Genomic DNA, 13,789 nt, shown 5'->3' on the forward strand with positions numbered 1-13,789 from the left:
TCCCCTGATGTGTGCTTTCAGGGCCCAGGGATCTCCAGAGACAAGGCAGGAGATTGTGGGGTCCACAGCTCCCCAGCCATAGATTTAGGAATATCTGCCCCTTGGGGTTTAAGCAAAGAATGGGGGTGTATGGCTTCAGGCATGGCTGTATCCAGGCTCTGTGAGTTGGCACAGTCAAGCAGGATATCCCCTATGTGGGCAACAAGTTCCAGGTGTCCCCGCTCTGCAACTTTTTCCAGATCACTTCAATCTGGATCCACCTGTACCTCAGTGTGCTTCACTCTGGGTTCACCAGCTCTTTGACTTGGGGTATCATTTCTTTCCTCCCAACACTGCTCTCCACTCCAGCATCTCCCATATCCCTGCCTTGGCTGTATATATATATATATATATATATATATATATATATATATATATATATATGTATATATATATATATATATATATATTTTTTTTTTTTTTTTGGTTTTTTGGACCACACCCATTTGATGTTCGGGGGTTACTCCTGGCTAAGCGCTCAGAAATCGCCCTGGCTTGGGTGGACCATATGGGACGCCGGGGGATTGAACTGCAGTCCTTCCTTGGCTAGCCCTTGCAAGGCAGACACCTTACCTCTAGCGCCACCTCGCCGGCTCCGGCTGTATATATTTTTTTGCACTTTTTGGGCCACATCTGGAGCTGCTGCTCAGGGGGTATTCCCAGCCCTCAACTCAGGAATCACTCTGGGTGGTGATCAGAGGACCATATGGGATGCCTGGGATCAAACTAGGTTGACCATGTACAAGGCATGTGCCTTCTCTGCTGTCCTATTGCTCCTGCCTGGTTTTGCGCATTTTTCCCCTTTCCTGGCTTCTCTTTCTCTCCTTTCCTTTTTCCCAAATGACAGAATCTCTTGACACTAAAATAAGGGCCAAGCCATCGTGGTTCCCGTGGCGAGAGTGTGATGACCATAGGGCTCCCATGACCGAAACAACCATGAGGTGGGACTTCCTGATCTCCACTGTGTCTTCACAAGCTGCTAGGGAGGGACAGTGGAGGAATACACACACACACACACACACACACACACACACACACACACACACACGTAGCTGAAGTCATAGTACAGCAGATAGGGCACCTGCCTTATACATGGTCAACTTGGGGTCAATCCTCAGCATCCCATATGGTCCCTGAGCACCACCAGAAGTGATTCCTGAGCACAAAGCACTGCCAGATGTGGTTCTAAACCAAACACAAACAGACAAACAAACAAAAAGGACTCCCCACATATGGGGAACAGAGGGGACCTTGGAACTGGGGGAACTGCCAGCAGCCAGTGTGCAGAAACACAGATCCCAGCTCTGTGACAGCCGCTTTCTTCATGCACGAGGGGCCTACCCTGTCTCCACCTGTGGCCACTCAGCTCTGTCTGTGAGACGCCCATCACATTCCCCCCAAATTCCTCCCTTGGTAGCTCTGCAAAGGCTTCCAGAGTCATTTCCTGGGACCCACGAAGAGGAAACCAAATGGCTTAAGACTGGAATATGCTGATTCTAGGATTCCAGTTCCAGGCATGTCAGAGCATCATACCATGATGAAGAGGAAACCTAGGTTGGGTACTGGGGGAACAAGGAGCCTCCTCGAGAATCCAGACTAGCAAAATCTAGCATGAGGACCTGTATGATTTCCAAATAGGCTGATTCGCAAGGCCCATGTGCAGTTTGTCAGGGACCCAGGAAAAAGGACAATGAGAGGGTCCAGTGTGATCTGGGTTCCGAGGAGAGGGAAAACTTGGGAGTGTCTCTAGGATGGCTGCCGTCCTGGGCCACTGGAGGACTTGTTTGTACTCCTACAAGATCTGTAATGGCAGGGTGAAGTGTGGGAGCCATCAATAGCCAGAACACAATGGAACATAGGAGGCTGGAGTGATGGCACAGTGGGGAGGGCATTTGCCTTAAATGCCGCTGACCCAGTGTAACTCCACCCTGGATTTATGTGTACCTACCTGAGACCCTCCCATTCCGGGGAGTGGTCTTGAAAGGTTATATAAGGCCTTTGACCCAGGGGATTAGGGCTCTGCCCTTTTGGTCTTTGGCCAGCATGGAGGTCAAAGGGAAGATGGCTGAAAGGAGTTAAGATGCAGGGCTAGCTAAGAATGGCTGTGCTTGAAAGGTTATGATATAGGCCACACACATGTGGTGAATAGGGCATGAATAAAGTTGATGCTTCCTGATGCCTGTCTCTGGATGAGTCTGATTCTGCCGTTCACCTAAACCTGGGACCCGCCAGCTGAATGGGGATTGCCGAGCCACGTGGCCTGGGATGGCAGGGGGAAAATCTCTCCATCCTTCACCATCCAGCCCCATCGTTAATTATTTAATGCAACAACCCAGATTCCATCCCTGGCATCCCATATGGTCCCCCAAGCCTGCCAGGAATGATTTCTGAGCACAGAGCCAGGAGTTAAACCCTGAGGGCTTCTAAAGTGACAAAAAAAAAAAATCACCATGGATGAGGCAATGAGGTGAGGGGGAAAGCTGCAGAATAGATGAGAGGAGGAAATGGGGCCAGAGCGATAGTACAGTAGGTAGGGCATTTTCCTTGCACACAGCCAACCCAGGTTCCATCCCTGGCATCTCATATGGTCCCCCAAGCCTGCCCGGAGTGATTTCTGAGTGCAGAGCCAGGGGTAACCCTTGAGTGGCACTGAGTGTGCCCCCAAAGAACAAAAGTTTAAAAAAACCTTTTTAAAGAAAGATGTGAGAAAATGACAGGGCTAGAACAATAGTACAGTAGGTGAGATGCTTGCCTGGCATGCAACTGACCCAAGTTCAATCCGTAGCACCTGTATGGTACTCCGAGCAGACAATGAATAATCCCTGAATAAATAACATACATGTTCAAAAGAACAGAGGCCGAGACTAAAGTGATAGCCCTGTGGGGAGGGCTCTTACCTTGCACCAGGCGGACAGGGTTTGATTCCTGGCTTCCCATATAGTCCCAGAGCCCACCAGGACTGATTCCTGAGTGCAGAGCCAACAGTAAAAGCTGAGCATTGCCCGGTGTGGGGGCCCCCTTTCCCTGAGTGAGTGAGTGAGAGAGAGAGAGAACACAGACTGTTATAGAATGAAAAAAGCCACAACCAAAGAGACAGAGACAAGCAAAGGAATTCATGTTCAAAGAGAACACGGGCTTGAAGAGGAAGCGTCAAACACTTTCTCTGCACCAGGAGACAAGAACCGGCTAGAATGCAGGAGGGGTGGCACAGCAGAAAACTAATGCTGAAGGTATTTGGTGAAGTTCATGTTACAGGCGTCCTCAAACTATGGCCACTTGCAGCATTTATCCAACCACCAGGTACTTTTGCCGCCTCTTTTTTTTTTTTACTTCATGTGCAGTGTACATAGGAATTTGTTCATATTTTTGGCCACACCTGGCAGTGCTCAGGTGTTACTCCTGTCTCTGCGCTCAGAAATCGCTCCTGGCAGGCTCAGGGGACCATCTGGGATGCCGGGATTCCAACCACCATTTGTCCAGGGTAGACTGTGTGCAAGGCAAATGCCCTACCACTGTGCTATTGCTATAACCCCATAGTTTTTTCTTTTCTTTTCTTTCTGGTTTTTGGTTTTTGGGTCACACCCGGCAGCGCTCAGGGGTTACTCCTGGCTCCATGCTCAGAAATTGCCCCCTGCAGGCTCAGGGGACCATATGGGATGCTGGGTTCAACCACCGTCCTCCATGCAAGGCAAACGCCTTACCGCTGTGCTATCTCTCCGGCCCCAGTTTCTTCTTCTTATTATTATTATTATTAAAGTCTGGCCCTCCAATGGTCTGAGGGACAGTAAACTGGCCCCCTGTTTAAAAGGTTTGAGACCCCTAATAGAACAAGGAACTGTTCTGTTTAGGACAGGGAATCTAGATCACAAGTGTTTCTAGAATGCTGGTGATCTTTTGGAACAGAATTGAGGTCTATAAAAAAAAATTCTACAAGGGTCGGAGCGATAGCACAGCAGTAGGGCATTTGCCTTGCATGTGGCCAACCCCAGAGGGACCCGAGTTCAATCCCAGGCATCCCATTGGTCCCCTGAGCCTGCTGGGAGTAATTTCCAAGCACAGAGCCAGACGTAACCCCTGAGCTCCACTGGGAGTGACCCAAAAACAAAAACAAAAATATCTAGAACAAGATGGGCCCAGAAAGATAATACAATGGGCAGGACACTTACCTTGTACACAGCTAACCCAAGTGCAACTCCCCAGCACCCCCATTTGGTCCCTCAAACACTACCTGGAGTGATTTCTGAGTGCAGAGCCAGGAGTAATCCCAAAGCACCACCGGCTTGCGGCTCAAACCCAAAATAAATAAACCAATAGAACAAGAAAATATTTTGTTTGCTCCAGGAGGGATAAAGCCTGGTGTGAACACAGAATGGGGGAAAGAAGCTTCTGGAATACTCTAGAACTCAGGTATTCTGAAGGACTGAGCTCAGATCAGATTCCAAGGATGGCATAGAAAGGCCCCCCCACCCCGACAGCTGGTGGGACTGATGGGGAGAGACTGGAGCTGAGAGCTTCCAATTCCGAGGGGGAGGGGGGGCAAACGCCGCCCCCCGGAAGTTGCAGTGGGGAGCCAGAGGCTGTTGCCTAGCAACGAGCATCGAAGATCCCCTGGATCCTAGGCAGAAGGGAGCATTTCAGCAGCGCCCCCAGCAAATGCTCCAGCCACCGGGTAGGATGTGGGTAGGGGGGCAAGAGGGGACAGGGCCACACTGTGGAATAGGGCCAGACCACTCACTCTTGCAGGAGGGGGGCAGTGAGGACAGGGGGGCCTGGAGCACATGCAATGGGCAAAGCCTGGCACTTCACCACCATGCAGCTGGGACCCCCCCAAGACATAATTTACTTGGGGTCAGAGTGTGGTGGTTCCTGCTGCAGGGGGCCCAAATGCCCCCTGGACAGTGGGTGGGCTGGCTGCGGATGGCTGTGTCCCCGTGGGAGGAGGTGTAGACGGCGGTGCTAACGGGTTGTGAGGCAGAGTGAGTCAGCCTGAGTGGCTTGCTGTAGTGAGGGCGGGTGCTGGGGTCTCCCATCTGCCCTGCACACCTTCCTTTAGAAGTTGGATGGGCGACAAGGCTGCATGGAGGAGGAACAGGTGGGGGTCCATGAATGAGCTGCGGGGTGCAGTTCCAGCACCGCATGGTGCTGGTTACTAGCCGCAGGGGCTCCCGAGCACCACCGGGTGTGTAAACAAAAAAATATATATATTAGAAAAACAAACCAGAAGGAATAGAATTGGGGAGGAGGGGGGCCAGGCCTGGATCCCTGCAATAATGCAATGGGAATGCAAGGGTTTGACTTGCATGCGGTCAACCATGGTTTGATCCCCGGCGTTCCATATGGTCCCCCTGAATGCAGAGTCAGGAGTAAGCCCTGACCCCCCCCTAAAAAATAAATAAAAGAACCAAAAGGAGTTGGATCTGGTACTGTCTTAGTCCAGGATGGGCCCTCTGGACAGGGCAGGGGGTCTGATATCCAGTGGGGGTGGAGCCACGGTGGGCAGGGTTTGTGGTGGGTGGGGCCTTGTCTCGGGGTCGGGGCTTAACGCCATAAACCCCAAAACCTTTCTATTCAAATTTCTCTGAGATGGAGACTGGTCTCCAAGGGAACCAAAAGGGATGGAGCTTGAGAGTTCTCTTCAGGAAGGTGTGTGGCCTGAAACTCTCACGAGAAGGAGATGTCAGGAGGGATTGGGGGGGGGGGTGTCTTTGTGCAAAGAAAGGCAGGGTTTATAATTCTAAAGGGAAAAGGGGGCGGCTGGAGAGATAGGACAGCGGGTAGTATGCTTGCCTTGCACACGCAGACCTTGGTTCTATCCCCGGCCTCTCAAATGCTCTTCCGAGCCCACTGGGAGTGATGGAACCCTTGGATCTCTGATGAAGAGAAGAGACTGTCATGGAGAGGATGGGTTGGGGAGCTGAGAATAGTTGAGACTCCTGAAAAAAAAAGTGCAAATGGGCCCTAAGGCCGCTAGTGACTTGGGAACCCTAAAAGTGGAGGTATCTAGGAAGAGAGTACGGATTGGGGCCGGGCGGTGGCGCTAAAGGTAAGGTGCCTGCCTTGACTGCGCTAGCCTCGGATGGACCGTGGTTCGATCCCCCGGCGTCCCATATGGTCCCCCAAGCCAGGAGCGACTTCTGAGCGCATAGCCAGGAGTAACCCCTGAGCGTCACCGGGTGTGGCCCAAAAACCAAAAAAAAAAAAAAAAAAAAAAGGAAGAGAGTACGGATGAGTCTACTTTTGGGGAGTGGAAGGGAATTCTAGGGAGCTTTGAAGATCCAGGCTGGGAACTTGGGCTGGTTCCCTCTAGAGGCAGTCAGTGTAGGCTCTGCGGGGCAGACAGCACAGGCGACCGGGAGAGCCCTTTGCATGTAAATTATGTTTAGGGACAGAGGCTACAGCGTCCAGAGGGACCATCTTTTTTTATTTGTTTGTTTTTGTTTGTTTGGGTCACACCCGGCAGTGCTCAGGGGTTACTCCTGGCTCTACATTCAGAAATCGCTCCTGGCAGGCTCAGGGGACCATATGGGATGCCGGAATTCGAACCACCATTCTTCTGCATGCAAGGCAAACACCTTACCTCTCTCTATGATATCTCACCAGTCCCTGGGGATGATCTTTTGCTTGCTGTGTCTGGGACCCATAAAACACAGAGCCTCTGAGGTTTGGGGGGGGGCAGAAGAGAGAATTTGGACTAAACCCTGCCTGCGCTCAGGGGTGATTCCAGTGCTGGGGGAGGGGGTTCACTTCTGTAGAGCTCAGGCAATGCCTGAGAGATGAAGCCAGGGGTGAGCTGCACACAAGGCAAGCTCCTGAACTGCTGTGCTCGCTCTCTGACCATGCATGCCACAGGCCTTTGGGGGAGGCCTGACGTAGATTTGGAATTAGGAGAGGGGACTTGAATCAGGAGGCCTCAGTGCAGGATTAGCATTAGCACCCCATCCCCCCAACGCTGAGTTTCCCCCACGTGAGAAGGCAGCGCCAGGAGGAGCTTCCAGCGTCCATACCAAATAGGGATAGATTCCCCCCAAATCCAGGGCCCATACCCACAATTGGATTCCCCAAACTGTCTGCTGAGAGATGAGGCGAGCAGGTGGAAACGTCATTGAGGGGATTATGCCATCACCCCCATCCTGGGGGTGGGAGGGGTTCCGGTACCTCCAGACTGGGAGTTTGGGGGGGGGCTTTTCTTTCATGCACAGAGTTGCAGACTCGCCTTCTCCCCTGCAGAGCTTCCAACCACTCCAGACCCCAGCGCCCCCCTGCACCTGTCCCTCTAGCCCCGCCCCTGCCGCCTCCCTATTGGTCGAGCGGGCAGAGCCCCCTGGCGTTTCCGCGCTCTGATTGGTGGGATATGGGGAGGGGGCGTGGCCTCTCCGGGCTGGACCCGCTGGACCAGCCGCCCGGCTGGAGCGGGGGACTCGGCGCCGGACACGATGCGGCTGCCTGGCCCCCTCTTGATGGGGGTGCTGCTATGGTGCTGCCTCGCAGCCGCAGCCGCCGCGGCCTCCACCGCCAGCCCCAGCCCCCGACGAGCCGTCCAGGTTGCGGGGATCCCAGGCCGCCCGGCCGGGTAAGCCCCGATGTGCGCCCCCCAACATACAATAACTCCTGGAGGGTGGTCCTGGAGCCCCAGAACTTTGTGTCTTAGGAGAATGCAAACCCATTGCCTGGGAATGCGAAGACTTTGGAGCTGGGACATCTCTCTGTTTTGCACAGGATTAGAATTCCAGGGGGATTGAGAGTTTTGAGAGAAGGGGTGACCCTCTGGGGTGCTATTGCCTGGGATAGCCGGGGAGTCCCCATTTTTATGAGAGCCATTATTTGCATTGTTTGCATAGTTTTTGTTTTGTTTTGTTTGTTTTCTAAAATAATGTGAATGCAATTCTCAGGCTGGGATAGGGTCCTTCCACCCACCATCCACTCACTGATTATTTATTTGGATGCTTAGGGACAGGTTTGCAGAGGAGTTCGGCTGTCCTGTTTTTTTCTGCGGGGATTCCGGGGGGGTGGCTCCTGGATTAGTTAGGGGGAATCCTTGGACTTTTTGCTAATGAGATCAGAAGATGTGGGGTCGGTCCTTGCGGGGAATCGCTTGTAAATGAGATTCCCTGAGGTTTTGGAGATGCTCAAAAGTCCTAGACTAAAGGGGAGCAGAGGCTCGGATAGGGTGGGTACCGGTAATTCTCCGCCAGAGACCCAAACTTCACGGACCTGCGGGTTCCAGCTGCCCATCGCAGTAGCAAACAGCCCGCCCAGCAACCCCGGGACACCGCGCCGCCTTACAAAGGCCCGGGGCGCAGCTCCCGCCGGGTCTCTGCGAAGGCGTTTAGTAATCCGAGCCGCGCCAGGGGCGGGGCCGGGAAGGGGTTAACCCAGAGAAAAGGCGGGAGGGTTGCCGGCAAGATCGGGGTTCCGGGAGGCTCCCAGCCTGAATGCCTGCACCCCCACTTTGGGCCTTCCCCTGAGTCTGGAAAAAAACCCACGCGCGGTGCGCCCCTTGGGCATCTCCAAACTGCTCTTCTCTCCGGGTCCTGAGCGCGTGCCCTCATGCCCGGACCCCCTTAGCTCGAGAATAATGGAATTGTCTGGGGGGCCCCCCGTTTGCGACGCCCTCGCTCTGGAGCTAAGAGCTGCACCGTCCAGAGTCTGAGATGCTCGGGGTGGGGGGCCCTGGGAGAGTTTTCCGGGCAAAATTGAACCCCCCCCCCAAGGCCAGAAAGTGCTCCCTGGCTGCGGAACACGCTCCGTGGAAAGGCAGCAAAGACCTGAACTCGGGTCGGGGGATTCTTGGTCCAGACTTGGGCTCCTTCCCAAATCCCCTCCGTGTCCCCAAATGCAGGAGCCACATTCAAAGGCCCCTCCGCAGCAGCAGAGGCCTATGTGGGTGCCGCCACCTGCCGACCACGCGCGGGATGACCTCCGAATCCGGGACCGGGACGGGACCTTGTGCAATGGGCGGGGTTTTTTCAGGGATGGTCCCTGCCGGTGCGCTGGAAACCCCTAAGTGCCTGGGATGGAACAGAGGCCCCCACAGGCCAAGCCTAAAGCCAAGATTTTGAATGATCTTCCCAGACATTTAAGATCTTAGAGAGAGAGAGAGAGAGAGAGAGAGAGAGAGAGAGAGACAGAGAGAGAGAGACAGAGAGAGACAGAGAGAGAGAGAGAGAGAGAGAGACAGAGAGAGAGAGAGAGACAGAGAGAGACAGAGAGAGACAGAGAGACAGAGAGAGAGACAGAGACAGAGACAGAGACAGAGACAGAGAGACAGAGAGACAGAGACAGAGAGAGAGAGACAGAGACAGAGAGAGACAGAGAGAGCGAGACAGAGAGAGACAGAGAAAAACAGAGAGACAGAGAGAGACAGATAGACAGAGAGAGACAGAAATATAGAGACAGAGAGACAGAGAGATACAGACAGAGACAGAGACAGAAAGACAGAGACAGAGAGTACAGCTGGCAGGGTGCTTGCCTTGCACACAAGTGATCCGGGTTCGATCCCTGACAACCCATCTTGTCCCCTGAGAACCACTAGGAATGATTATTTGAGCACAGAGCCAAGGGTAAGTCCTGCCGGATATGACCCCAAAGCAGAAAATACAATCTTGTGTCAGGGGTTGGAGAGCTAGTATGGCTGTTACGGGGCGATTGATTGCCTTGCATGTAGCTGTCTCAGGTATGTTCCCTGGCAAAATCTAAGACTCCCCAAATTTTTGCCAAGAATGATCCGTGAGTGTGGAACTAAGAGTTAGCACCCAACACTGCCTGATATGCTCTTCACTGCCCGTAAGAGGATTTTGCAAGTAGAAGAAAAATCTAAGTAAAGTTTGTGATTTCAACTCTGGGGGAGTCTAAACTGATTTGCACCCATTGTACAGATGGAGAAACGGAGACATTGAGCGTCTTGCCTCTTCTTAGTCACGCAATCTATTTACAGCACCCTCAAGCTTTATCTTGGCATTGGATTATCCCCCTGGCTTCCAACCCTCTGGAGAATTTTCGAGAGCTGGGGGGCCTGAGTGACTTCCTTTTCTCTATTTATAGTGTTGCTGCTTGTCGCTGCTGCCCAGGCCAGTCGGCCAGAAGGAACCACTGCTTCCGAGGTGGGTTTTTCTGGGAGGATTGGGGATACTGTGACGAGTGAACCGGGGCCTGGGGGTTCCCTCTTGCACGTGCCCCCTCGCTGCCAGCTGGAGAGCTGGATGCACTTGGTGGCCAGCAGGGGTTAGTTCCTCCCTCCCCTGCTTAGTCCTGGGCTGTCTCCAAAGCCTCCTGCAGGGTCCAGAACTGCACGGCCCCCAAGTGCAGAGGTGCTCGGCCCTGTCGATCGCTGTCGCCCCCAACACCCAGTCCCGGCGTGAAGAAGAGACAGGTGTCCCTTAACTGGCAGCCGCTGACGTGAGTGTTCCGCGCCACATGTCCCAAGAAGGAGCACCCTGCCTTTCAGCAGCTTCCCCTCACCCTGTTACAGGCCCACCTGGGTCTCTGCTCTCTCTGGATTTGCTCTTTGCCTTCTTCTCAGACCATCCGCTTACATCGGTTTCTGCTGCTCCGCTTCCCGCCTGTGGCTGTGTGTGGTTCCATCTCTGCCTGTTCTGTCTAGTCTGTCCCTTTCTCTCCACAGCTGTCCTATGTCTCTGTCACTCTATCTTCTCGGCCTCTTTCTCTTCTCTCTCCTGTCTCTGTCTCTCTCAGTCTCTCTTCCCCCACCCCTTTGTCTCTGACTCCAGGCTCCTGTAGGAAAACTCCCAGCTTAGTCCTAGCCAAGAGATGGAGGGATGCGGGGAGGCTTGTCTGGGAGCCCTCCTGGCCACGAGGGTGACGGGCCCTTCGGCACCTCCTCTCCCCCAGACTGCAGGAGGCCCAAGCTCTGCTGAAGCGGCGGCGACAGCCCCATGGGCTGGGGGGCCGATCCCTGCTGAGAAGGAGGCCCCCCCAGCACAACCCTGTGGGCCAGGCCCCGGGTAAGAACATCCGCCCTTCCTCCGCCAGGAGAGGGGGGGGGTTCCGGGCCAGATAAAGCAGTCTGGTTCCCACGGTCCAGTCGCTGCCCCCCTTTGTGGCTCAGCCCCCACCCCCAAGACACACATAGACACCCCAGGACGTGGTCTCCCCTAGGGACCCCGGCGTCCGGCCGTGCGAGGTGAGCCCGGGACAGGACCAGATGCTGGCCAGAGGTGCTGACCCACGGGGGTGGGGCCGGGTTCCCCCGCGGCCAAAGAGGGGGGCGCTGTGCTATGCCGGCCCAGAGCGCAGCCGAGCCAACCCAGACAACAAAAGCGATTGTGCGGGTTGGCGCCTGCCAGGTCGCTGAGAGCCCAAAACTTGGGGGTGGCCCCGGACCAAAGGCCTCCCTCCCTTTGCTGCTCTGACCTACCCCTCACCCGCCTCCCCCACAGCTCTGTGCCCAGGGGGACTAGCACCCCTCGGCCTTAACCACCACCCTCGGGTCCCCCTCCGGCTGTGGCCTTCAGCCCAGATGGGTCCTCTCCTTCCTAAAGTCTTCCAGATGTGGGCCCCTGGCCAGATGTGAGGACCCCCGCCCACACCCGCCGCCCCCTTCTTCCCCTTACCATTTTGACTTCTCCCAGGTGTGTGTGTGTGTCTGTGTGTCTGTGTGTCTGTGTCCTGGTGTGTCTGTGTGTCTGTGTGTGTCTGTGTGTCTGTGTGTCTGTGTCCTGGTGTGTCTGTGTGTCTGTGTGTCTGTGTCCTGGTTAAAGGTGACAGCATCCTCAGCGGGCCCCCCCCTTTCCCAGCAGTCCCACCGTCCTGACCCCTCACTTCCAGCTGCACCCAGATGTGTCCTGGGCCTCCCAGATGTGCGCCCCCTCTCCGGGGAAGCCCCTGGTTCTCTTTGGAGAGCTTGGAATCAGTTCCCCCAATTTGAACCCCCTCGGGGAGTCAGCCCGGGCTGGGGGGGGTGCTCCCCGGCTGCCCCCCACCTGTTCCCTTCTCACCGGTCCCCTGCGGGCCCCATCCACTTGTCGGGGCGTGGAAGGGGGCCCGGGGGCGCCCGCCCCGCTGCGCCAGAGCGCCCAGCCCGCGCGCCCCTGGCGGAGCGCCCAGCCCCACGCGCCCCCGCGCGGCCGCCGGGGAGGGAGTGGTGGGGATGGGGGGGCCCCGAGCGGGGGCGCGGCCGTCCTCCCCCGCGGGCGGGCCGGGGCTGGGGCTGGGGCTGGGGCGGCGGCGGCGGCGGAGCGCGGCGCTGCAGCCATGGCGGGCGGCGCGGGGCGACTCGGGGTGTCGCTCGTGGTGCTGCTGGCCCTGCTCCGGCCGCAGCCCGGGCTGGGCCGGCCCCGAGAGCGCCTCCGCGTGCGCTTCACCCCGGCCGTGTGCGGCCTGCGCTGCGTCCACGGGCCCACCGGCTCCCGCTGCACCCCGACCTGCGCGCCCCGCAACGCCACCAGCGTGGACAGCGGTGCGCCCCGCGGGGCGGCCCCGGGGGGATCCGGCTTCCGCGCCTGTGAGTGCGGGGTGGTGGTCCTGGGGTGGGTGGAGAGGATCTCCGGGGACTAGGGGGGGCACCCCACCCCACCCACCCCCGGGGGAAAGAGGGCACGCTGGAACAGAGGAGCATCCCTTGGGGGTATTCGAGGCCGGGGAACCTCAGATGGAGAGATATCCTGGCTTTGGGATCTTGCAAGTTAGGGATCCCATTCCCGAGGATCCGGATCTTGCAAGCAAAAGATCTGGGGAAACTGGGGTGCTCCTCCACGTGAGCGGCTTTAGGGGGAGCTTTCTTACCTTTAGAGAAAGTAGGGGGAAAGAGCTGCGTCGGAGTCGCTTTGGGGAACTGGGGATGCGAGTTCTGAAGTGGGTGCAAAGAAGGGGAGACCCAAAAGGAAGATGGGGAGCATTTTCATCAGGGGTGGGGGGCGTCCCAGTTTTTTCTGCATCTTTGGGTGGAAAGCAGTAGGAAATCTCATCCTTACGGGGCTACGGGGGGTGCCTTTGAAGAAGAGGAGGATTGGGGTGAGGAGTGATGGGGGATCCTAAAGAAGGATCTCGGCGGGACCCTAACTTGCTAAGGGTCCCCACGTGGGAGAGACATGCACTGGCGGCCGCTTCTGGGGAGGAGCGCCCCTAGGGGTAGACGGTGGCAGGAGGGTGTGCAGGAGGGTGTGCAGTCGCAGGCAGGCGCCCCCCAAGGGAGTTCAGGTGTGTGCGTTGCAGACTGGTCATCCATCCACCTGCTGTCTCCCCAGGGTAGCAGTGGGCAGGCTCGCGGGGTCCCGGGTTATCTGCATCCCCAAGCTCAGAAACCTCTGGAGTGGGGAAATGGGGGGCCCCTGGCGCCGAGAGCTCGCCCAGCCTGGCCCCGAGCCAGCCCAGTCCGGGCCCGGGCCGGCGTGAGCTCATCTCCCGCCGGCGCCCCTCCCGCGGCCACTCCTTCTCTCCTCCCCTTCCTCCCTCGCTTCACTCCCCGTCGGCCCAGCCCCAACTCGCCCGTGCCAGGCGCCGTGCCCAGATGGGTGCCAAGCTCCTGGAGGCAAAAGGAGGGGCATGTTGCGGGGGGCTGACCTCGGCGGGACCCCGATGTCCTCAGCTCCTCATTCCTCCAGGATGGTGGAACACGAAATTGGCGGCGCCCTCCTCCTGCCCTCCCAGGCAGGCCCGAAGCCCAAGGGGAGGCTGTCCAGGAAGGGGGGGGGGCTGTCTCCAAGCTGGGGGGGGGAGGCAGACAAATACGGCCCCCAGCTCTGGCTGCATGATTGCAACCCCCTGCAGATCCTTCAATTGGGGGTGTCCACAC

The 13,789-nt window shown here is 56.6% G+C and overlaps 1 protein-coding gene across 1 annotated transcript in view; it reads left to right on the forward strand.

Annotated features, from left to right (window-relative positions):
- Nucleotides 1-4,622: 4,622 nt before the first annotated feature.
- Nucleotides 4,623-13,789, forward strand: part of LTBP4 (latent transforming growth factor beta binding protein 4) — a 36,977-nt gene continuing 27,810 nt past the window's right edge. Inside the window, exons 1-4 of the mRNA XM_049787227.1 lie at nucleotides 4,623-4,708; nucleotides 10,081-10,139; nucleotides 10,286-10,434; nucleotides 10,888-11,000. Coding sequence (XP_049643184.1) covers nucleotides 4,693-4,708; nucleotides 10,081-10,139; nucleotides 10,286-10,434; nucleotides 10,888-11,000 — 337 coding nt within the window. The 5' untranslated portion in view covers nucleotides 4,623-4,692. The remainder of the gene's footprint in view (nucleotides 4,709-10,080; nucleotides 10,140-10,285; nucleotides 10,435-10,887; nucleotides 11,001-13,789) is intronic.

Source organism: Suncus etruscus, chromosome 14 (assembly GCF_024139225.1).
Source record: "Suncus etruscus isolate mSunEtr1 chromosome 14, mSunEtr1.pri.cur, whole genome shotgun sequence".
NCBI lineage: Eukaryota > Metazoa > Chordata > Mammalia > Eulipotyphla > Soricidae > Suncus > Suncus etruscus.